Source organism: Mixophyes fleayi, chromosome 1 (genome assembly GCF_038048845.1).
Source record: "Mixophyes fleayi isolate aMixFle1 chromosome 1, aMixFle1.hap1, whole genome shotgun sequence".
Taxonomy (NCBI): domain Eukaryota; kingdom Metazoa; phylum Chordata; class Amphibia; order Anura; family Limnodynastidae; genus Mixophyes; species Mixophyes fleayi.
Genome location: NC_134402.1, coordinates 420173406 through 420198144, shown reverse-complemented (window position 1 = coordinate 420198144; position 24739 = coordinate 420173406). Strand labels below are relative to the sequence as shown.

The window sequence follows — 24739 nt, the reverse complement described above, 5'->3', positions numbered from 1 at the left end:
ATAAAATCAAGCACCTAGCCATGCAGTCTCCATTTGCAGACATTTGTGATACAAAATGGGTCGTTCTGAAGAGCACAGTGAACTTTAAGCGTGGTACTGTGATAGGATACCACCTTTGCAATTAGACGGTTCGTGAAATTTCATCTCTGCTGGATATTCCATGGTTAACTGCAAGGGATATTATTCTAAAATGGAAGCGTTTAGGGACAACAGCAACTCAGCCATGAAGCGGAAGACCAAGTAAAATCACAGAGCGGGATCAACGACTGCTAACGCGCATGGTGCGCAAAAGTCTACAACGCTCTGCTCATTCCATAGCTGAAGAGTTCTGAACTTCCACTGGCATTAATGTAAGCCCAAAAACTGTGTGGCGGGAGCTTAATAGAATGGGTTTCTATGGTCGAGCAGCTGCATGGAAGCCTCACATCACCAAGACTAATGGCAAGTGTCGGATGGAGTGGTGTAAAGCACACCGACACTGGACTGTGGATCAGTGGAAATGCGTTCTGTGGAGTTACGAATCACACTGTCAGTCAGATGGGCGATTCTGGGTTTGGCGGATGCCGGGAGAACGTTACCTGCCTGACTGCATTATGCCAACTGTGAAGTTTGGTGGAGGGATAATGGTATGGGTTTATTTTTCAGTGTTTGGGCTAGGCCCTTTATCTCCAGTGAAGGACAATCTTAATGTTTAAGCATACCAAGTCATTTTGAACAATGCTATGCTTCCAACAGGAAGGCCCTTTTCTATTCTATTCACTGGCTGATGGGAGGGGTTGAGTTGATTGAGAGAATTCCTTGCTAACTACTGTAACAAGTTTTGAGGAGGAGTACTAAAATAATTATTCATTTTCCAGGGCAAGATTATTAAAATTAATATATATTAAATATATTTGGAATAAAGTTGCAAATTGAATTTTCTAAGTTACCAAACTTTATAAGTTATTACCGTTTAATAGTTACTGGATTAACTGGAATTTAAAATGTTGTACTCAGGATCAAAGGTAGGCCCTCATGAAGCTGTATCTGGCTTCACTGATTGGCTAATAAATATATATAGCTCCTATATCTTGCTTTTCATATTCCTACCTTATATATATACCTCTATTCTCTCTAAGGATTTATCAATAGGCAATAACTGGAGATTTTGCCGGTGGCAGTGCTTTTTCATTTTACTCGATACATAAAATATCACTGCTTTCCCCAGCAAAATCCTTTGTTGCTTCCCCATGACTTTTTTTACTTGTACTAATACTTATTCTGTTATCGCTATCTTGTCTGGGCAATTATAGGTACAAAACAAATAGGGGCTGTATTAGAATTAGAAGAAAATCCAGTAACATTTGCACCTAAAAAAAACATTTTGTGCTGTAGTACAGAAAATATAAGTTGCAAATGGCTATATGGTGATATTTTGGCTGTATGGTGAAGTGTGAAGCCCGGGGGCCTCCATTCCCTTAATCTGGCCCTAACAGTGATCCTGTCGTTTGGCTCTTACAAACACGAACAATAAGAGAATTCCATAACTGTATTTTGATTCTTTCTGGAACAATATTGAAAGTTAGCCATCTCCACAATTTTCATTTAGTTGTTGATCTACAACATCTAGCATGCTCTTCCAGCAACAACAGTAAAATCACAGATTTACCTATATCAGAAAATATTTAACTATAAATTGACTGGTAATGGTAACTGTATCAATAGGAACCATTTTCATGCCTAAGGTTTAGCCATCAACTCAAGCTGCACTGCCCCTAGTAGCCCACCATTCCTCCAGGAGCTGGGCTTCAGTATCGTAGAACTTTCTGGCCACACAGTGCTGCAAGACTCTGGCAGTAAAAGGCTCTACTCTGAGAGATTCTGTGTGGCTTGAGTACATATGATACAAGTTTATAAAGAACTGCTGCTCTCTCGCTCCTCAGACCGGCGGTCCTCTGTACCTTCGATGCCCCGCTTTGAACTCCTACACCAACCAAGCCTCTGCACAAACTAGGCCCTGCAAAGGATCAAGGTCTCCTCCAACTAGTCCTCTATACCATCTTGGCCCGCACCATTATGGTCTCTAGTCCATCTATTGCCACTGCTACCCAGAAACGTTTTCAAGGCATCATCCACACGTGGACTATCCAAGCACCACATATTTCGGACCTCCATTCTGTTTAAGCTCCTACACCCCTCCACCATCAGAGCCCCTGCACCAGCTGGACATTCCAGAACTCTATACCATATTGGCCCCTGCGCCATCATGGCCCTATACAGGGCCGTCGAGAGGGGGGGCGGCGGGTACTAATTACCTGGGCACAGACATGCCAGGGTCCTGGCCCGGACCTACACTGCCCACTCTTTTTAAAAAAACAACCCATAAAAACCCTGAAATTTGTTTTTTATTTTGTCCATTTTTTTTTTCTGCAAGGGGCTGGGGGCTCAGCGGCTCCACCCCCTTTGTTAGTGGGGGGTGCAGAGCACTTAAAAAAAATAGAAATACTAACATGACCGCGGCACTGCCGTCCCTCTACCCTCCTCCCTGCTGTGTTCGCACTGAAAGTCGGGCGTGATGTCATCACATCACGCCCAACATTCAGTGAGGAGCGGCACAGAGAGGACCCAGCAACAAGACAGAAGATGCAAGACAGAAGAGAAGAAAAGAAAACAGATGAAAGAAGCCAATACAAAGGTAAGTAAAGGAACAGAGGAAAGCAGAAAGGCACAGTGTGATGAAGGGGGCGGGGTACAGTGTGATGAAAGGGTGGGAGAAAAAGGCACAGTGTGATGAAGAAGGGGAAGAGAAAGGCAAAGTGTGATGAAGAAGGAGGGAGAGAAAGGCACAGTGTGATAAAGAAGGGGGAAGGGAGAAAGGCACAGTGTGATGAATAAGGGAGGAGAGAAAAGCACAGTGTGATGAACAAGGGGGGAGAGAAAGGCACAGTGTGATGAAGAAGGGGAAAGAGAAAGGCACAGTGTGATGAAGAAGGGGGGAGAGAAAGGCACAGTGTGATGAATAAGGGGGGAGAGAAAGCTACAGTGTGATGAATAAGGGGGGAGAGAAAGGCACAGCGTGATGAAGAAGGGGGAAGGGAGAAAGGCACAGTGTGATGAATAAGGGGGGAGAGAAAGGCACAGTGTGATAAAGAAGGGGGAAGGGAGAAAGGCACAGTGTGATGAATAAGGGAGGAGAGAAAAGCACAGTGTGATGAACAAGGGGGGAGAGAAAGGCACAGTGTGATGAAGAAGGGGAAAGAGAAAGGCACAGTGTGATGAAGAAGGGGGGAGAGAAAGGCACAGTGTGATGAAGAAGGGGGAAGGGAGAAAGGCACAGTGTGATGAAGAAGGGGGGAGAGAAAGGCACAGTGTGATGAAGAAGGGGAAGGGAGAAAGGCACAGTGTGATGAAGAAGGGGGAAGGGAGAAAGGCACAGTGTGATGAAGAAGGGGGGAGAGAAAGGCACAGTGTGATGAAGGGGGAAGGGAGAAAGGCACAGTGTGATGAAGAAGGGGGGATAAAAAGGCACAGTGTGATGAAGAAGGGGGAAGGGGGAAAGGCACAGTGTGATGAAGAAGGGGGGAGAGAAAGGCACAGTGTGATGAAGAACAGGGGGGGAGAAAGGCACAGTGTAATGAAGAAGGGGGGGGCACAGTGTGATGAAGAAGGGGTAAGGAGAAAAGAACAGTGTGATGAAGAATGGGGGGGCAACATGGCACAGTGATGAAGAGAAGGGGTGGGGGCAGAATGGCACAGAGTTATGAAGGGGGGGCAGCATGGCACAGTGTGATGAAGGGGGGCCCGGTGAAGGGGGTATAACAGCAGCATGGAGGGCCCAGTGTGATCATAAAGAGACACAGCGTGGTGAAGGGGCACAGAAATATGTGTGTAATGACATAGGGGGCTTGTGAAAATGTAGTGTGTGTGAGGTGGCTAATTAATGGGTGCTATTTTGTTTGGGGTGACGGTGGGGCAATTTAATAGTGGGGACTATTAATTTAATATGGGGTGGTTTGGGGGTTATTGAATGTGGGGGTGAGTTTGGGGAGAGTGAGGTCTCTTTAATAAATGTGAATGAATTATTTAATGGCAGTGATGGTTGCGGGAAATAGGTATATTTATGATATGTAAATACAATTAATTTATTGCTAGGGCTGTTTGGAGGGAGGAAAATAGGTTTATTTATTAAATGGGAATACTATTATTTTAATGTTAGGGCTGGAGGAAGGCCTAATTATTAAACCTGAGTGCTATTGATTTAACACCGAGGCTGGCTGGAATATTCTAAATGTACCCATTTGTTTTCCAAATAGGGCCCCCAACATTCCAGGACCAAGACAAGCTGCAACTAAAGTAACCTGCAGCCACAAGTGGTGAAAGTGACAAGAACAGGTAGGAGAGAGCAGGAAAGTCTGTCAAACGTTCTGATTCTAGTGGGACAATCCCAATTTTTGGTGACTGTTGTGCCCAATGTAAGGGGCAGGCCAAGTCTGTGAACTCTTTATGTACACACTGCATTCTTTATAAACTACACTATGGTGCGAGCTGTCCTTCGTGGGCTGACCACAAACCCTCTCTGGTGGTTTCGTTACGTCTCTCTAGTGGCTTGCCACACCCTCTCTGGTGGGCCTCTACCATTGTATTCACCCCTGTGCACTGAATTGTGGGCACTTATGTGAGGCATAATGTGATTCTGGGCACTTATGTGAGACATAATATGAATTGGGGGCATTACTGTGGCATAGCATGAACTGGGGACACTTATGTGAGGCTTAAAATGAATTGGGGGCATTACTGTGGTATAAAATGAACTGGGATTCTGCTATGTGGTATGTTATGAATTGTGGGCAGGTCTATTTACCACAGTATTTACTGGGCCTCTGCGATGAGAGCACAACTAAGAGGCACTATGAGGTCACTGTCCTGCTGTCCTGAAAGTCAGGACTGCTGAGACATATGTCACACTCCGACGAGCAGGCACTGCACACTTCTGCCACTGGTGTACACAACAATGCAGGGTTTTTCTGTAGGGGGATGGCCTAACGTTTTTCACCTGCTAGACACGCCCTAATGATGCACAGTCACGCCCCCAATTGTATGACCACTCCCCCTTTTGTGCCGCATGCGGGGGAGCCCCATGAAGTTTCTGTACCGGGGCCCTGAATTCCTCTTGTTAGCCCTGGCCCTATCTAGGCCTCTGCACCATCCTGACCTCTGCATCTTAAAGACCCCACTGTGCCTATTGCTCCATTTGCTCCTATTGTCTCTCATTACCCCTCCCTTTAGAACTTAAGCTCTCACTGTCAGGGTTTCTTATCTGTCCACTCTCCTTCTCCTTCTTCCTCGCTTGACCCTATAATTTCTTATGCTAGGCAATTTGTTGTGTTAATTGCATCTGTAAATTGACTATTCTGCTTATCTGTGGCCATGTGTGCTTACTGTTCTCATGTATGTCTTTTCTTATTGCATGGTTTGTTATGCTGTTTGTTCATTGTTAGCTGTTTATTGTATAACTATGCATTATGTATTCATTAACTTCTGAATGTGAACTCTGTTCAACCCTCCTACGTATGTCACTGTGGACACTTTGTGGTGCCTTATAAATAAAAGCTAATTAAAAAAAAAGAAGAAGATAATAATAACTAAAAAAATACATATTACAAGATCACAAATAATAAATCATTTTGCTGTTACACATATTGTTTTTATGATGGATTGATACTTATAATTGTTTATGTTCTATACTTGATCCACGTCTTCTTAAGAACTTTCACAGCACAAATACCTTCATTGTCACAGTATTCTAGAATTGAAGGGTCTTCACGGATGATTGCTGTCAGTGTGTTGACATCGCCATTAGCTGATGCTTGATATACCACAGTCAAGTCAATCTCTTCTGCTGAATCACCTTGAAATACAAAGGACAAAGCTTTGTTACAGTTTTTTCTACAAAATCATTTATATTTAGTTATATTTACGGTAAATGATGACAACACTTAAAAAAATCACAAAAATACAAGTTAAAACTAAAAACATAACAAGTGCATTCAAGGCAGACAAAGGAGGTGCAAACATGAGATGTAGGGCTCATGTCTTTATTTTTAATTTGTACTTATGGAATTTGAGCATTTGCTACTTAAAATTGTTATTGTAATTTGTACTTCTATCATTTGTTATTATGTTTTGAATTTGTGTGATTTGTTATTATGTTTAATTTGAATGCTGACTGTGCGGCGCTGCAGAATTTGTGGCGCCTTACAAATAAACAATGATAATGATGATTACATCAGTGTGCAAATTCCATACCTTTCACTGTAACCAGATTTAGGTCTCATTCACACAGACATTCACCTTTCATTGTCCTATTCATATGAGCTACATTCTATACTAGCTTTCTAGTGTTTTAAGGGATAGAAAGGATGGGATTGAAATAACTGAGCAACTCAAGATTCATAAACACTGACATTGAGACAATGCAGGAGATTGGCAGATTAAACGGGTAGGGTACGGTATTGCCGGCAATTACATTTTGCAGACAGGGCTACAATGTCGTCAGTGTGTTTGGCGACATTGACAATGTCACCTATCACAATGCCGATATTAAAAGAACAATGTTGCCGGGATCGTGGTATAGCCGCCAGACCCGGCGGCATTGCTCTTTAATGTTAGCATTGTGATTGGTGACCCTATCAAAGTTGCCAGTCTCCGACATTGTAACCCTGTCTGTATAATGTAAGTGTCGGCATTTAGCCTGCCGGCATTTTCATGTCAGCAGGTTAACTGCCGGCATTGCCTCAATCGGAATTTTGACTGCCACCGGAGTAAGCATACAACTTTAAATAATTTGTCCATCTGCATTCCATCTCTCATCCATTGTGTATAGAAATGGCCCTTGAGATCCTCATAAGAAGCAATGATCGCTATTTTTTATCTCCCTCTAAGATGATTTCTGTCTTGTTCAACATCAGTAGTAAGAAGCTTAGATGAATGGGGCGAATGCGGCTTTACATTCCAAGCAAAATGCGAAATGTCGGCATAAATGTTCCTGATTCTGCTCATGGACATAAACAACACTTTGTTTTTGGGGATGAGATATTGAAATGTACTCCTACATACTGTGATATCCACTGACTGTCTGGAGTATTTAGGACATAAATGAGAGTTATAAAACCCCAATAATTTAGGTAAAAAACTTATCGGTGCAGGTGTTATTTTCCGGGAGTTGGCAACTATGGTTTATATAGTGCATGAAAATATATACAGCTATATACACAGACATTTTTTCAGCCTAATCAAACTTACATTTTCTCTCAACCTGAAAGCCCCCGAAAACTGCAGTTTTCAGGGGATTAAAGCATAGAGTTTGTAACAAGGCTATTTGTTAATAGAGGACCGCAGCAGATATCTCCTATATCTGCTGCGGTCTGCTTCAATCACAAATCCATAGTTGCCTACTCTCCTAGAATGTCCGGGAGACTCATGAAATTCCGGGAGAGCAGGGAAACCACCTGAATCCTACCAATTCCTTAGTGTAGTGGGCGGGCCTTTGTGATGCGATTTACAGAGAATCCTGTCATCCTACCCCCCCCTGCTATAAGCCGAAAAAAGTGTCATTTTGTTGTCGGCAGTGGCCTAATGACGCAAACCATCTTGCCATGTCCCCAGGACATGGCAGGGAAGGAGAGATCTCAATTGTTGGCAAGAATGCACAAATCCAGTCCTCATAGGTGTCTTTGGGGACCGCGATTTTGCCCTATTTATCAAACTCTGAAATTAGGATTCTGGCAGCTAATTCCATCCTCCCCATATCCTATGGGGAGAGCAATGGAGGAAAGGGATCTTTGGATCCCTCCCCGGAAGGCTTTGTGCTCTCCCCATTGCAAATCCAGCTATGCCATAGCATTTGCAATCACTTTACTATAGATAATTCGCTGAGACAGGCTCCTATTAATTTTAATAAATTGCCACGTTACTTTATTTGTTATCATTGCGAGCAACGTGAGCAATTTAAGTTTGGCTATAAATAGACCCCAAAGTGACCTGTCAACGTCATAAGGAGCTGACACTGATACAAATCCCATTAAATAAGTGGACTAATCATTGTCTGCCAGAATAACATTGACAGTCAGTTGTTGATTATTGGTGAGCATTATGTGCTTTCTCATATATCCTATGGCTTTTTGCTGTGTCCTGATTTCTCTATATGCTCTAAAATTAATGCTAAATATTATTTCTATTTGCAGTTATCAACGTTATAGGGATGACTAAAAGCATTAAAAATATAATCTTATCCTGGCATATTGGAAATCTACTTTCATAGCTCCTGCATCTTATATCTCATGTATCCGTTTGTTTATAGTTATTTTCTGCCTATATCACACAGTGTTCGAGTCCGGCGTTTGCTTCACCATTCCGTGAGAATGTAATTCCACATTGTATTTGTAAATTCACATTTCACAGAATTAATAGTCTATGAATGGAGCTGGGATGATGATAGGTAATTAATTTTGTGCATGGTGTACCTGGGGTAGGACTGGGAACACTAAAGGACAAATATTACCAGCGTAACTAGCACATTCTCGTTACAAAATGTGCAATAATGAGAATATTTTGCAGAACAGTTTTGAAAATGTTGCTTATCCCTAATTCATAGTCTATGTTTATACATACTGTAAAAATAGTGCAGGCAGAATCTATAGTAAACTGTATATATAATCTATATATGTTATGTGCTCCCACAAATTACTGTCCAGCACTGTTACATAGCTGTAAAATGTATTATCTGTAGGTAGTGTATAGATAAAGATATAAAATGACCATGGAAGAAATGCAGACACTCATATTGTTGACAAGAAAATGCCATAAAATTGTCATAAAATTGCCGACAGGGTAAATGCTGACATTTCCATTTGCCCAACACTGAGAAAATGCCGACAATGTGATTGCCGACAGTGACAATGCCTTTATGTGCCGGCGGTTTGCGGGTCCGGCGGCTTTATTGCCACCCGGTCTGCCGCCTGCCAGCACAAGTTTTTAGGTGTTTTGGGAGGGAGAAGGGGGTAGTTTTAACTTTTATTACTGTTTGCATTCTTTTTTAACACTGTTCTGTGCTTGCAGGTCCGGCGTTGGTACAGCCGCTGGATCCGCAGGCATTGCTCACTTGATGTCGGCATTGTCACTGTCGGCAATCACACTGTCAACATTTTCTCAGTGTCGGGCAAATGGAAATTTCTGCATTTACCCTGTCGGCAATTTTATGACAACAGGATAATTGTCGGTATTTCTTCCGTCGGGATTTTGTATCCAACCCAAATATACTACATACAACATATATAAAGACGAACTTGAGGGAGGTCAGTGAAGGTCATTTATGAAGCGAACCCTAGGGGTACTAGAAAATACCTTGGTTTTCGATGGTCATCTAGTGCACATCAAGATCGTCCTCAAGTCCACACTTGGGAGCAGCCTCAGTATAACAAAATTATACCTTGATGTAGAGGTGGAACGTTTTTTAGGAGATACAGTGAGCAAAAGTGTAAATGTCACACCAAAGTCCAGCCTCGTACCTTGCTAGAACACCCCATTTTAACTAAATAAACTTCAAATTTTCTTCTAAAATACTGCTTGTTTAGCATTATGATTTATTTAAGCCATAAAGGAGAGTGAGGGGACATTGGTACAGTTCATATTACATCTGTCATTTTTATGTGTGTGAAGCCTTTATTGGAGTGTTATACTCTTCACCCCTTTATTCCTTTATAATAATCTTGCTGTGCAAGACAAAGTCTTGATTCAGCGCTCCTCCACAAAATGAGGGACACTGGTGCATCTACTCTACATTTCATCTAAATTATTTCTCTTTGCTTGGATGTATATTTAGCAAAAGCTACAGTACAGTAGTGCGACTGCAGTATTTATTATTAAAATCCAAGACAAAATGATTTATCTCAGCAATACACAATGTATACAGCCATGCTACAGGAAAACCATCTCATTTCTTACGTTCACACACAATCAGCCACTTGTAAGAATTTCTCACCAGCTTTCACAGATGTCGGTGTCAAAGAAACATTCTGATAATTGGACCAAGCTGCGAACACTAAATGAGAACAAGGAGAACGTAGAGCCTCTAAATTAGAGATGAGCGCACTCGGATTTATGAAATCCGAGCCCACCCGAACGTTGCGGATCCGAGTCGGATCCGAGACAGATCCGGGTATTGGCGCCAAATTCAAAAGTGAAACTGAGGCTCTGACTCATAATCCCGTTGTCGGATCTCGCGATACTCGGATCCTATAAATTCCCCGCTAGTCGCCGCCATCTTCACTCGGGCATTGATCAGGGTAGAGGGAGGGTGTGTTAGGTGGTCCTCTGTGCTGTTTAGTTCTGTGCTGTTTAGTTCTGTGCTGTTTAGTTCTGTGCTGTTTAGTTCTGTGCTGTTTAGTTCTGTGCTGTGCTGTGCTGTGCTGTGCTGTGCTGTGCTGTGCTGTGCTGTGCTGTGTTCTGCAGTATCAGTCCAGTGGTGCTGTGTCCTGTGCTCTGTGCTTCTAAGGGCATAGTTATTTCCCCATTATTCCCAAGTTTTTAAAAAATAAAAAAAAAGTAAAAAAAAATAAAAAATTTAAAAAAAAAAAAAAATATATAATAATTATAACCAAATTTGCAAAACCAATCCAGCAGTATAAGTCCATTGGTACTGCAATATTACAAAGTTCACACATTCTGCAGTATCAGTCCAGTGGTGCTGTGTCCTGTGCTCTGTCCTGCTGAGGTCCGTAGTGCTGCTGGGTCCTGTGCCGTGTCCTGTTCAGTCCAGTGGTGCTGTGTCCTGTGCTCTGTGCTTCTAAGGGCATAGTTATTTCCCCATTATTCCCAAGTTTTTAAAAAATAAAAAAAAGTAAAAAAAAATAAAAAATTTAAAAAAAAAAAAATATATATAATAATTATAACCAAATTTGCAAAACCAATCCAGCAGTATAAGTCCATTGGTACTGCAATATTACAAAGTTCACACATTCTGCAGTATCAGTCCAGTGGTGCTGTGTCCTGTGCTCTGTCCTGCTGAGTTCCGTAGTGCTGCTGGGTCCTGTGCCGTGTCCTGTTCAGTCCAGTGGTGCTGTGTCCTGTGCTCTGTGCTTCTAAGGGCATAGTTATTTCCCCACTATACCCAAGTTTTTTAAAAATAAAAAAAAAGTAAAAAAAAAAAAAAAATTTAAAAAAAAAAAATATATAATAATTATAACCAAATTTGCAAAACCAATCCAGCAGTATAAGTCCATTGGTACTGCAATATTACCAAGTTCACACATTCTGCAGTATCTTGTGCTACATATAATGGAGACCAAAAATTTGGAGGATAAAGTAGGGAAAGATCAAGACCCACTTCCTCCTAATGCTGAAGCTGCTGCCACTAGTCATGACATAGACGATGAAATGCCATCAACGTCGTCTTCCAAGCCCGATGCCCAATCTCGTAGTACCGGGCATGTAAAATCCAAAAAGCCCGAGTTAAGAAAAAGTAGCAAAAAGAGAAACTTTAAATCATCTGAGGAGAAACGTAAAGTTGCCAATATGCCATTTACGACACGGAGTGGCAAGGAACGGCTTAGGCCCTGGCCCGTGTTCATGACTAGTGGTTCAGCTTCACCCACGGATCTTAGCCCTCCTCCTCCTCCCCCCCCCTACAAAAAATTGAAGAGAGTTATGCTGTCAGCAACAAAACAGCAAACAACTCTGCCTTCTAAAGAGAAATTATCACAAATCCCCAAGGCGAGTCCAAGGGTGTTGGTGGTTGTCAAGCCTGACCTTCCCATCACTGTACGGGAAGAGGTGGCTCGGGAGGAGGCTATTGATGATGTAGCTGGCGCTGTGGAGGAACTTGATGATGAGGATGGTGATGTGGTTATTGTAAATGAGGCACCAGGGGGGGAAACAGCTGATGTCCATGGGATGAAAAAGCCCATCGTCATGCCTGGTCAGAAGACCAAAAAATGCACCTCTTCGGTCTGGAGTTATTTTTATCCAAATCCAGACAACCAATGTATGGCCATATGTAGCTTATGTAAAGCTCAAATAAGCAGGGGTAAGGATCTTGCCCACCTAGGAACATCCTCCCTTATACGTCACCTGAATAACCTTCATAGTTCAGTGGTTAGTTCAGGAACTGGGGCTAGGACCCTCATCGGTACAGGGACACCTAAATCCCGTGGTCCAGTTGGATACACACCAGCAACACCCTCCTCGTCAACTTCCTCCACAATCTCCATCAGATTCAGTCCTGCAGCCCAAGTCAGCAGCCAGACTGAGTCCTCCTCAATACGGGATTCATCCGAGGAATCCTGCAGCGGTACGCCTACTACTGCCACTGCTGCTGTTGCTGCTGTTAGTCGGTCATCTTCCCAGAGGGGAAGTCGTAAGACCGCTAAGTCTTTCACAAAACAATTGACCGTCCAACAGTCGTTTGCCATGACCACAAAATACGATAGTAGTCACCCTATTGCAAAGCGTATAACTGCGGCTGTAACTGCAATGTTGGTGTTAGACGTGCGCCCGGTGTCCGCCATCAGTGGAGTGGGATTTAGAGGGTTGATGGAGGTATTGTGTCCCCGGTACCAAATCCCCTCGAGATTCCACTTCACTAGGCAGGCGATACCAAAAATGTACAGAGAAGTACGATCAAGTGTCCTCAGTGCTCTTAAAAATGCGGTTGTACCCACTGTCCACTTAACCACGGACATGTGGACAAGTGGTTCTGGGCAAACGAAGGACTATATGACTGTGACAGCCCACTGGGTAGATGCATCCCCTTCCGCAGCAACAGCAACAGCTGCATCAGTAGCAGCATCTACAAAATGGCTGCTCATGCAAAGGCAGGCAACATTGTGCATTACAGGCTTTAATAAGAGGCACAACGCTGACAACATATTAGAGAAAATGAGGGAAATTATCTCCCAGTGGCTTACCCCACTTAGACTCTCATGGGGATTTGTGGTGTCAGACAATGCCAGTAACATTGTGCGGGCATTAAATATGGGCAATTTCCAGCACGTCCCATGTTTTGCCCACACCATTAATTTGGTGGTGCAGCATTACCTCAAGAGTGACAGGGGTGTGCAGGAGATGCTTGCGGTGGCGCGCAAAATTGCTGGACACTTTCGGCATTCAGCCAGTGCCTACCGCAGACTAGAGGCACATCAAAAAAGCATGAACCTGCCCTGCCATCACCTCAAACAAGAGGTTGTGACGCGCTGGAACTCCACCCTCTATATGCTGCAGAGGATGGAGGAGCAGCAAAAGGCCATTCAGGCCTACACAGCCACCTACGACATAGGCAAACGAGTGGGGATGCGCCTCAGTCAAGCGCAGTGGAGACTGATTTCCGTGTTGTGCAAGGTTCTGCAGCCATTTGAACTTGCCACACGAGAAGTCAGTTTCGACACTGCCAGCTTGAGTCAGGTCATTCCCCTGATCAGGCTGTTGCAGAAGCAGCTGGAGAAAGTGAGGGAGGAGCTGGTAAGCCATTGCGATTACACCAAGCATGTAGCTCTTGTGGATGTAGCCCTTCGTACGCTTTGCCAGGATCCGAGGGTGGTCACTCTTTTAAAGTCAGAGGAATACATTCTGGCCACCGTGCTCGATCCTCGGTTTAAAGCGTATGTTGTGTCTCTGTTTCCGGCGGACACAAGTCTACAGCGGTGCAAAGACCTGCTGGTCAGGAGATTGTCCTCTGAAGAGGACCGTGACATGCCAACAGCTCCACCCTCATTTTCTTCCACATCTATGGCTGCGAGGAAAAAGCTCAGTTTTCCCAAAAGAGGCACTGGCGGGGATGCTGATAACATCTGGTCCGGACTGAAGGACCTGCCAACCATTGCAGACATGTCTACTCTCGCTGCATTGGATGCTGTCACAATAGAAAAAATTGTGGATGATTACTTTGCTGACACCATCCAAGTAGACATGTCAGACAGTCCATATTGTTACTGGCAGGAAAAAAAGGCAGTTTGGAAGCCCCTGTACAAACTGGCTCTATTTTACCTGAGTTGTCCCCCCTCCAGTGTGTACTCGGAAAGAGTTTTTAGTGCAGCGGGGAACCTGGTCAGTGAGCGGCGAAGGAGGTTGCTTCCTCATAACGTTGAAAAAATGATGTTTATAAAAATGAATAATCAATTCCTCAATGAAGTACAGCACTGCCCTCCAGATACTACAGAGGGACCTGTGGTTGTGGAGTCCAGCGGGGACGAATTGATAATGTGTGATGAGGAGGAAGTACACACTGTAGGGGGAGAGGAATCAGAGGTTGAGGATGAGGACGACATCTTGCCTCAGTAGAGCCTGTTTAGTCTGTACAGGGAGAGATGAATAGCTTTTTTGGTGTGGGGGCCCAAACAAACCAATCATTTCAGCCAAAGTTGTTTGGTAGGCCCTGTCGCTGAAATGATTGGTTTGTTAAAGTGTGCATGTCCTATTTAAACAACATAAGGGTGGGTGTGAGGGCCCAAGGACAATTCCATCTTGGACCTTTTTTTTTTGCATTATATGACCAATCAACAGTCGTTTGCCATGTTCAAAAAGTAAAACCAAATTTAAAAAAATACAAGAAATTAAACCAAAAGTAAAATGCCGTGTCATAATTTAAAACAAGAGGTATTGACGTGCTCTAAAACTACTGTATTGTTGTTTATATTTTATAAACACTACACTTGAAAGCTTGAGTCTTTCAATAAAAAAGTAACTGTCCATTGCACGAATATTTGCAACAGGGACAATTTTAGGGTTAAGAAAGTCAACTAATAACACTTCGACGCTGTCTGTCTTTATAAACACTACACTTGGAAGTTGGAGGAGGTATTGTGGCCCCGGCACCAAATTTACTACCGGGGCCACTCCACTGTGCAGTCCATATTTAGGTGTATCAGATATTAAACAACGGTGACAGTTGATGCCCAATTTTTTAATTATATTGTGGCCTCGGTACCAAATTGTGTACCGGGGCCACCACACTACGCAGTCCAGATACTTGTTTGGTGGAATTCAGACCAGTTGAGGGTTTTATTATTATATTGTGTGGACCACTCTATCTATACCACACTACAACTCTATACCACTCTATTTCATACTTTAATTCTATTTCATACTTTAATTCTATTTCATACTTTAATTCTATTTCATACTTTAATTCTATTTCATACTTTAATTCTATTACTAATTACCATAAAGAGGAACAAAATAAACCAATTTTACCAAAAGTATAATATGACTTAGACTTACAAACACTACACTTGAAAGATCGTGCCTTTAAATGAAAAAGTCAGTCTTCATTGCACGACTATGTGCAACAGGGACAGTTTTTTGGGTTTACAAAGTCAAACAATAACACTTTGACCCTGTCTGTCTGGGATCTCAATGACGAATTGTCTGTACCATGTTTGGAGGAGGTATTGTGGCCCCGGTATCAAATTGGGTACCGGGGCCACCCCACTATGCAGTCCAGATACTTGTTTGGTGGAATTCTGACACGTGGAGGGTTTTTTAATTATATTGTGGCCTCGGTACCAAATTGTGTACCGGGGCCACCACACTACGCAGTCAAGATAGATAGATGCGTATCATAGATAAAGTACATTCAGTGGTGTGGGGCAAATTGAAAAATATTCAAAATGCACTGACATTATCAAAAACAAGAGGTTGTCACACGCTAAAACTCCAACATGTATATGATGGAGAGGATGGAGGAGCAGCCGTATGTGTAGTGTAATGCAGATCTGTTGAAGGTTTTTTATATATTTTATTGTGGTGCCCAGTGCCCACTCCTCTACGCAGTCCAGGTACATTTATTGGTGCGATTCATAAAAGTTCAGAGTTTTTAAGATATTGTGGTGACCCACTCCTCTACGCAGTCCAGGTACATTTATTGGTGCGATTCATAAAAGTTCAGGGTTTTTAAGATATTGTGGTGACCCACTCCTCTACGCAGTCCAGGTACATTTATTGGTGCGATTCATAAAAGTTCAGGGTTTTTAAGATATTGTGGTGACCCACTCCTCTACGCAGTCCAGGTACATTTATTGGTGCGAATCATAAAAGTTCAGGGTTTTTAATATATATTGTGGTGACCCACTCCTCTAGGCAGTCCAGGTACAATTATTGGTGCGAATCATAAAAGTTCAGGGTTTTTAATATATTGTGGTGACCCACTCCTCTACGCAGTCCAGGTACATTTATTGGTGCGATTCATAAAAGTTCGGGGTTTTTAAGATATTGTGGTGACCCACTCCTCTACGCAGTCCAGGTACATTTATTGGTGCGATTCATAAAAGTTCGGGGTTTTTAAGATATTGTGGTGACCCACTCCTCTACGCAGTCCAGGTACATTTATTGGTGCGAATCATAAAAGTTCAGGGTTTTTAATATATATTGTGGTGACCCACTCCTCTACGCAGTCCAGGTACATTTATTGGTGCGAATCATAAAAGTTCAGGGTTTTTAATATATATTGTGGTGACCCACTCCTCTAGGCAGTCCAGGTACAATTATTGGTGCGAATCATAAAAGTTCAGGGTTTTTAATATATTGTGGTGACCCACTCCTCTACGCAGTCCAGGTACATTTATTGGTGCGATTCATAAAAGTTCGGGGTTTTTAAGATATTGTGGTGACCCACTCCTCTACGCAGTCCAGGTACATTTATTGGTGCGAATCATAAAAGTTCAGGGTTTTTAATATATATTGTGGTGACCCACTCCTCTACGCAGTCCAGGTACATTTATTGGTGCGAATCATAAAAGTTCAGGGTTTTTAATATATATTGTGGTGACCCACTCCTCTACGCAGTCCAGAAAGATACCTTGTTGCAACGTTTTGGACTAATAACTATATTGTGAGGTGTTCAGAATACACTGTAAATTAGTGGAAATGCTTGTTATTGAATGTTATTGAGGTTAATAATAGCCTAGGAGTGAAAATAAGCCCAAAAACTTGATTTTTAAACTTTTTATGTTTTTTTCAAAAAAAATCCGAATCCAAAACCTTAAATCCGAACCGAGACCTTTCGTCAAGTGTTTTGCGAGACAAATCCGAACCTCAAAAATAACGAAAATCCGGATCCAAAACACAAAACACGAGACCTCAAAAGTCGCCGGTGCACATCCCTACTCTAAATACATTATATTCAGCCAAAATGAGACAAAATATCCTTCAATTTTTTTATTCAAACATTAAGAAAAGAAGTCATCACCCAGCAGGGCTCTTACAAACAACCGATGCCTGCTAGAGAAGACCGCTGAGAGGGTGGGTGGCAGGCAGAAAGTACCTAACATGGGTCGCAGATGGAGAGGATAGTGTAGGCAGGAAAATACGAATAAAGAGGGCCCTGTCCGCTAGAGCTTGCAATCTATCTTTCAGTCTGGCAAAAGGCATCATGGAGAAAACAGGGTTTTGGTAGTATAGGCCGGCCTCCACTTTCTTTCTTAGGGCCTGATTCATTAAGGATCTTAACTTGAGAAACTTCTTATTTCAGTCTTCTGGACAAAACCATGTTACAATGCAAGGGGTGCAAATTAGTATTTTGTTTTGAACATAAGTTAAATATTGACTGTTTTTTCATGTAGCACACAAATACTTGATAGCTTATTTGTACACTGACATTTAAAGTTGATATGTGTGTGCTACATGAAAAAACAGTCAGTATTTAACTTATGTGCAAAACGGAATCCTAATTTGTACCCCTTGCATTGTAACATGGTTTTGTCCAGGAGACTGAAATAAGAAGTTTCTCAAGTTAAGATCCTAAATGAATCAGGCCCTTAGTTTGGCACTGCTTTAAATAGTATGCTCACTCTTCATACAACATTCAAGTGCTTTTACTGGGGAATTGGCTTGAACTGTTTACTACTCAACAGAGATCTGAGGAATGGACATGCCAGCAGTAGTCAAGAACTAACCATTCCGTTTTCAATATCATGCACAGAAGGATTGTACACACAAAGACCTCTAGTGGGTGAACTGAAGATTGCTTAACAATCAGTTCCTAACAGATGAGGGCTGGTGACTTTTATAAGGCAAGTTCAAGAAGAAGTAAATGTAATCAGCCAATGGTAGAGCAGCACAAGTGACAGCCTCTCAGTCCTAGCTTCTCAGAACACTGTTCAGTTCTCCACTGCTGTAGCAAGGGGTATGCAGTTATTTTCATTTGGCAAATGTCCCCGTCACTTTCATTTCTCCCTCTCCCAATCAGCCACAGAATTTAATTAATAGCATTCACATTTAATTAATGTGTCTATATCCCCTCATACAGCTGTGACATAAATTACTAGCAATAACTAGTAGAGTCGAGCAATTACTGGTTTAAATAAGAAAAGGGAATTTTGTATACGTTTTTGGTCCTTATTTCTATATGCCTTTGTTTAATATTATTATTATTATTATTATTATTGTTTATTTATAAGGCGCCACAAGGTTTCCGCAGCGCCGAACACAGTACAAACAATGGACAGTACAGGGAATAACAGTACAGATCAATAAACAAGTAATACCGAGACTTCAGATGCTCCAGGAAAATCAAGAATATTGAGGTTGGAGCAGAAGAGAAGGTAGAGAGACAGGAGGGAGAAGGGCCCTGCTCATTAGAGCTTACATCCTAAAGGGAGGGCAACAGACAATCGGCACAGAGGGAGTCAGAGGAGGGGAGCAAGCGCACCCATTTCAAAGGAGGATCTAGGAGATGAGAGCGAGCATGGAAAGAGGGTTAAGTGGAGGGCTGGTAAGCCTTGAGGAAGAGATGAGTTTTGAGTGCCCGTTTGAAGGAGCACAAGTTAGGGGATAGACGGATGGAGCGAGGGAGGTCATTCCAGTGCAAGGGGGCAGCTCGGGAGAAGTCTTGATTTCTGGAGTGGGATGAGGTTATTAGAGTGGAGGAGAGGCGACGGTCATTGGCCGAGCGCAGGGAACGGGCGGGAGTGTGGATGGAGAGAAGATTGGAGATGTAAGGGGCAGTAGACTGGGAGAAGGCCTTGTAGGTGAGGGTAAGAAGTTTGAAAAGCATTCGATAGGGGAAGGGGAGCCAGTGAAGGGCAAGGCAGAGAGGGGAGGCAGAAGAGGAGCGGCGAGAAAGGAAGATAAGCCTCGCTGCCGCATTAAGTATAGAACGAAGGGGGGCAAGGTGAGAGTGGGGGAGGCCGGTGAGGAGAAGATTGCAATAGTCCAGCCGGGAAATGATGAGCACGTGGATAATAGTTTTGGTTGCTTCATTAGATAGGAAGGGCCGTATGCGGGCAATGTTACGAAGTTGAAAGCGACAGGATTGCGCAAGAGATTGAATGTGGGGGGTAAAAGAGAGGGAGGAGTCGAGGGTAACGCCCAGGCAGCGTAGTTGGGGGACGGAGGAAATGGTGGAGTTGTTAATAGTGATGGAGAGATCCAGATGGGATAAGGACTTAGACGGAGGGAAAACAATAAGTTCTGTTTTTTCAATGTTAATTTTGAGAAAGCGAGAGGACATCCAAGAGGAGATGGCAGAGAGGCAGTCAGATACACGAGAGAGGAGGGGAGGGGAAAGATCAGGAGAAGAGATGTAAAGTTGAATATCATCGGCGTATAGGTGATACTGAAGGCCGAATGAGGTGATGAGAGCACCAAGAGAGGAAGTATAGAGTGAGAAGAGTAGAGGGCCAAGAACAGAGCCCTGAGGGACTCCTACAGGGAGGGCAGAGGGGGGGTGGATGAACCGGACATAAATACAGAGAAAGAGCGGTTGGTGAGATAGGAGGTGAACCATGTAAGGACAGAGCCAGAGAGACCGAGAGAGTGAAGTGTCTGCAAGAGGAGGGGGTGGTCCACGGTGTCAAAGGCTGCGGATAGGTCCAGGAGGATGAGCAGGGAGAAGTGACCCCTGGATTTAGCAGAGAGGAGATCATTTGTTACATTGGTCAGGGCAGTTTCAGTAGAGTGGAGGGGGCGGAAGCCAGATTGGAGAGGGTCAAGGAGGGAATTGTCAGAGAGGTGACAGGTGAGGCGGTTGCAAACAATACGCTCGAGAAGTTTAGAGGCGTAGGGGAGAAGAGAAATGGGGCGGTAGTTGGCGAGTGTGGTGGGATCGAGATTAGATTTTTTTAGAATAGGAGAGATGAGGGCATGTTTGAAGGAGGAGGGGACAGTACCAGTGGAGAGAGACAGGTTGAAGAGGTGAGCTAAGTAAGCGCAGACGGTGGGGGAGAAGGAGCGAAGAAGGTGAGAGGGGATGGGATCCAGGTGACAGGTAGAAGGGGGAGAAGAAAGAATGAGGGAGTGGACTTCATAATAATTATGTCTCTTTCCCCTAACCAGCTGACACAAATTTAAAAGTGTTTACGTTTAATAACCCACTTTTTGCATCTGCTTATCCCTGCTAATCTGCTTTTTCTTTCCGCTTTTGTCTTCATCCTGGTGCCACTGACAGCGTTGTGACATCAGCGAGCTGGTCGCCAGGCAACATTTCATATGTGCGGGTGCTGTTCTGTGGTGGTGCTGCCTTGTGCAAAGCACCACATTCCTTTTGGGGGTCTGGCCACTGAAGCTAGGACAAATAGCAGGAGGTCATTGTAACGGTACTTTTGTCCAGAATGTTGGGAAGGTATGTCCCACTCAGCCACCGGTGTGCACAGCAGTGCAAGATTGTTTTTATATGTGGAAGATTGAGGCCCCTCCTGTGAAACAGCTACACCTCCATTGTGACGTAATCCTTTTCGGATGCATCATCCTAACCCAGGGTTTCCCAAACCCAGTCCTCAGGGCTCCCCAACAGTGCAGGTTTTCCGGATCACATGTGACATAATTAGGACCACCTGTGGATCTGTTACAATGTGTCAGTCAGTAATGACTACACCTGTGCTCCAGTAAGGAGATATGGAAATCCTGCACTGTTAGGGAGCCCTGAGGACTGGGTTTAGGAAATCATGTCCTAACCCATTGTGTTCTGATTCAAATAACTGTAACGTTGGACGGTATGCTGCCTGCGTCAGGAGCACTATCGTCATGTGAGTTGGGGAATAGACACAAGCAGAAAGCCACAGACCCAGGGATGGATAGTGGTAATAGCAGGGTTTCCAACAGCTCAGAGTAGTGATGTCAAACTTTAATACTGATGCAGGGATAATATGGTGTAATATGCACCTCTATATGGTGTTTTTTTTATCATTTTCAGTTGACCCAGGAGATCTTAGAATCATCTTGTGCAAGAAATAAGAAGAGCTGAGGGCTGAATTAAGCAGGAAGGAAATTAAAAACTGAGGCTGTGTCACTAAGCTTTAGCTAGCCCTCTGGGGTCAAAAGTTTAACTAAAGAACAAAGAAGACAAATTCCATCAGATTTGGGCCCCCTGGCTCTATTCCTAGGGTCCTGCACTTTTTCTCCCTCCAAATAATTTCTTCCCCACACAATCTCATATAACATTGGGCCTATCGCTTTCCTAAAATACTATCATACAGACTTGACAGCGTCTCCTCCTGTGGGAGAGCATGCTCCTCTTAGCTTATCTCACTCGACGACCATATCCTTCCCCCCTTCAATGACCATAACCTTACCCTCCCCCCCCCTTGCCCATTACTACCTTGTTTTACTGTAATACATATTTCTATTATGGAAGTGACATTGCTGGATACTTGTATTTTGAATGCTTCATTCAAGTTTCTTTTTGCTCTCTGTTAATGTCACTTATGCTTTTATATAACAAAATTTTGAGTTAAAAAAAAAAAGTTTAACTAAAGAGGAGTACTTCCACCTGATGTCACAGGGGAGGTAAAGTCTGTAAGAAGGATGGGTGGGGAATAAATCACTCTCTGGAGTTTGAGGAGTTGCCCACCCACCCTCCCTGGTTGGCTGATCTCTAGTTCCTGCTATGGATGGTCAGGCTGTTCTCGGGGACCGATGTCCAGTCCCTGGTATTCTTGATAGTTTCTGGTGGGGACCCTGGATGGCGAGTTGCCAGTGCAGTCGACGGCCATTGGTTGGTGTGCACATTACGGTAGTGGGAACGTTGAACCTGCCTATCTTCGAGGGGTTGGCTACAGTTTGAAGCCAAGCACCACCCCCGTGGGTTAGCTTGTGGTTGCCTTCCTTTTAGCCCAGAAGAGTTGCAGGTTCTGTAGTGCCGGGGACATATGTCCCGGTAAGGTAGATATGTGTGCCCGGGGTGTGTTATGGTGATCCCCCTGTTTGCAGATATTCCAAGGTTGATGCTGGAACATTCTGGATGCCTGGCGGATGTCGTACTGACTGCTCTTTTCTAAACCACCATATGTTAAATAAACTTCTTTAATTTTTCCACAATTATGTCTCGTGTCAATCTTTCAAAGTAGTTAAATTAATATAACGGGTTAAGTGAATTAATGCATATCAGCCGTTAAGCATTTTATAACGAGGCAATGGTTCTAGGATAATTGTTTGCTCCTTTATTAAGATGGCACTATATATATTATTTGGCATGACACAAACACAAGTTTATATAGAGAGAGGGGGGGGGGGTTTATGAGCCCAATATAATTAATTTAATTGATGGTTAGTGAGAAAAACATGTTTAGATCTGAGAGTGTTTACATATAGGTCTTCATGTGGGTATCAAATAAGACGCTGTGTATCTAATGATATAATATGAATTGAAACACCTGAATAATTTGGCTATATTTTAAATAACATATTTTGTAAAATGATATTAAACAGCTGCACCATTTTTATGGTATTTTGAAATGTATAATGTCGTTTTAGATTATGTAATATAATATTGAAATAGAGGCTGATATTGATTATGTAGCCGGAGTGCAATGAGTGAAACCTGTTACATATTGACACAAGTAATTAAATTGTCCTATAAAAGGTAGCCTGTTGTAGATAGGATCCACCCCTCCTGACAAAGTTGTTCAAGACGAAACGCGTAGGGGTTGGAGGTGTACTGATCGTGAGGTCTGCTCCAAGTTGCTGTATAGGAGTCATCCAGTTATTTCATATTTACATGCTTGTTGTCGAAGGATCTTTGGTACGTGCATACTTGTGTGTGATTTTAACAATTAAATGTGGATAATGCACTATGGAAGCGCCCCCATTTATTTGATTTTCTAGATAAGATAAGTTATATTTTATATCTACCGCTAGTTTTGATGTATTATGGTTTATTCATTTTTAGTAACAGTAGAACTGGATGCTCAAACTGGCTTTCCAGTTCCGCTCATGCACTGGGCCCCCACACATGCTCTGTAGTCCAGCCTCCAGTGTGACTCATTTCTGTGGATAAGCTGAGTGATAAAATATTAATAATTCATTTTGAAAAGTATTTTTTATTACTGCAATAAGTGTCATTATAATACATATATAGGGCAGCACGGTGGCTCAGTGGTTAGCACTTCTGCCTTACAGCACTGGGGTCATGAGTTCAATTCCCGACCATGGCCTTATCTGTAAGGAGTTTGTGTGTTCTCCCCGTGTTTGCGTGGGTTTCCTCGGGGTGCTCCGGTTTCCTCCCATACCCCAAAAACATACTGGTAGGTTAATTGGCTGCTAACAAATTGACCTGTGTTTGTCTGTGTCTGTCTGTCTCTGTGTGTGTGTGTGTGTGTGTCTGTCTCTGTTTCTGTGTGTGATAGAGAATTTAGACTGTAAGTGATGTGAGTGAGTTCTCTGTACAGCGCTGCGGAATTAGTGGCGCTATATAAATAAATGGTAATAATAGTAATAATAATATATCCCTAAAACCTATAATCACAAACACGGTGGAGGCAAACATATAAAATCTATGAGCAAGAAATATATTTTAGCAGTATCCAGATAATTCTATATAAAGCACAAAAATAAAGAAATGGACAAATGTGGGTTCAAAAGAGAGACCCCTGGGGGATATGGTATAGCCAGGGCTGCCAAGAAGAATTCAGGGCCCGGGTACAACAAATTCATGGGGCCCCCCTCATAGTGAAGTAAGCCCCAAAATTTTTTTGCGCCGCCGTAAAAATTAGGTATATGGTCATATATTCAGGGGCGTGGCTAGCCAAACGGCAGTGCAAAATTTTTGGGGGGTGTGGTCATGCATTTGGGGGCGTGGCAAACGTGCCATTGGGGCGTGGCTAACATAAAAACCACTAGGCTCAATTCGCCGGAGCGTCACATATGTTCAAGCACTCCTGACTTTCAGGACATCTACCACCACAGGGTAGTATACAAACAATGCAGTGTGTACACAAACAGTTCAGTCTTGGCCTACACCTTACATTGGACACAACATTCACCAAAAACTGGTATTGTCCCTACTAGAATCACAACATTTCACACACTGTGCTGCTCTCTCCTACCTGTTCTTCTCACTTTCTCCACCTGTGGCTGCGGCTTTCTTTAGTTGTGGCTTGTCCGGATCCAGAAATGTTGAAGGACCTATTTTGAAAAAAAAATGGCTACATTTAGAAAATTACAGCCAGCCCCAGCGTTAAATCAATAGCACCCACGATTAATAATTAGGCCTTCCTCCAGCCCCAACATTAAAATAATACTATTCACATTTAATAAATAAACCTATATCCCTTCCTGCAAACAGCCCCAGCAATACCTATTTCCCGCAACCATCACTGCCATTAAATAATTCATAGTCACATTTAATAAATAGACCTCATTCTCCCTAAACTCACCCCAAGATTCAATAGCCCCCAAACCACCCCATCTTAAATTAATAGTCCCTACTATTAAATTGCCTCACCATCACCCTACAAACAAAATAGCGCCCATTAATTAGCTGCCACCTACCTCACAC

The 24739-nt window shown here is 43.1% G+C and overlaps 1 protein-coding gene across 1 annotated transcript in view; it reads right to left on the bottom strand.

The window, feature by feature from the left end:
• Positions 1-24739, bottom strand: part of ANKRD55 (ankyrin repeat domain 55) — a 148493-nt gene that overhangs the window by 84718 nt on the left and 39036 nt on the right. The window contains exon 2 of the mRNA XM_075183403.1: positions 5765-5887. Within this exon, the coding sequence (XP_075039504.1) occupies positions 5765-5887 (123 nt within the window). The remainder of the gene's footprint in view (positions 1-5764; positions 5888-24739) is intronic.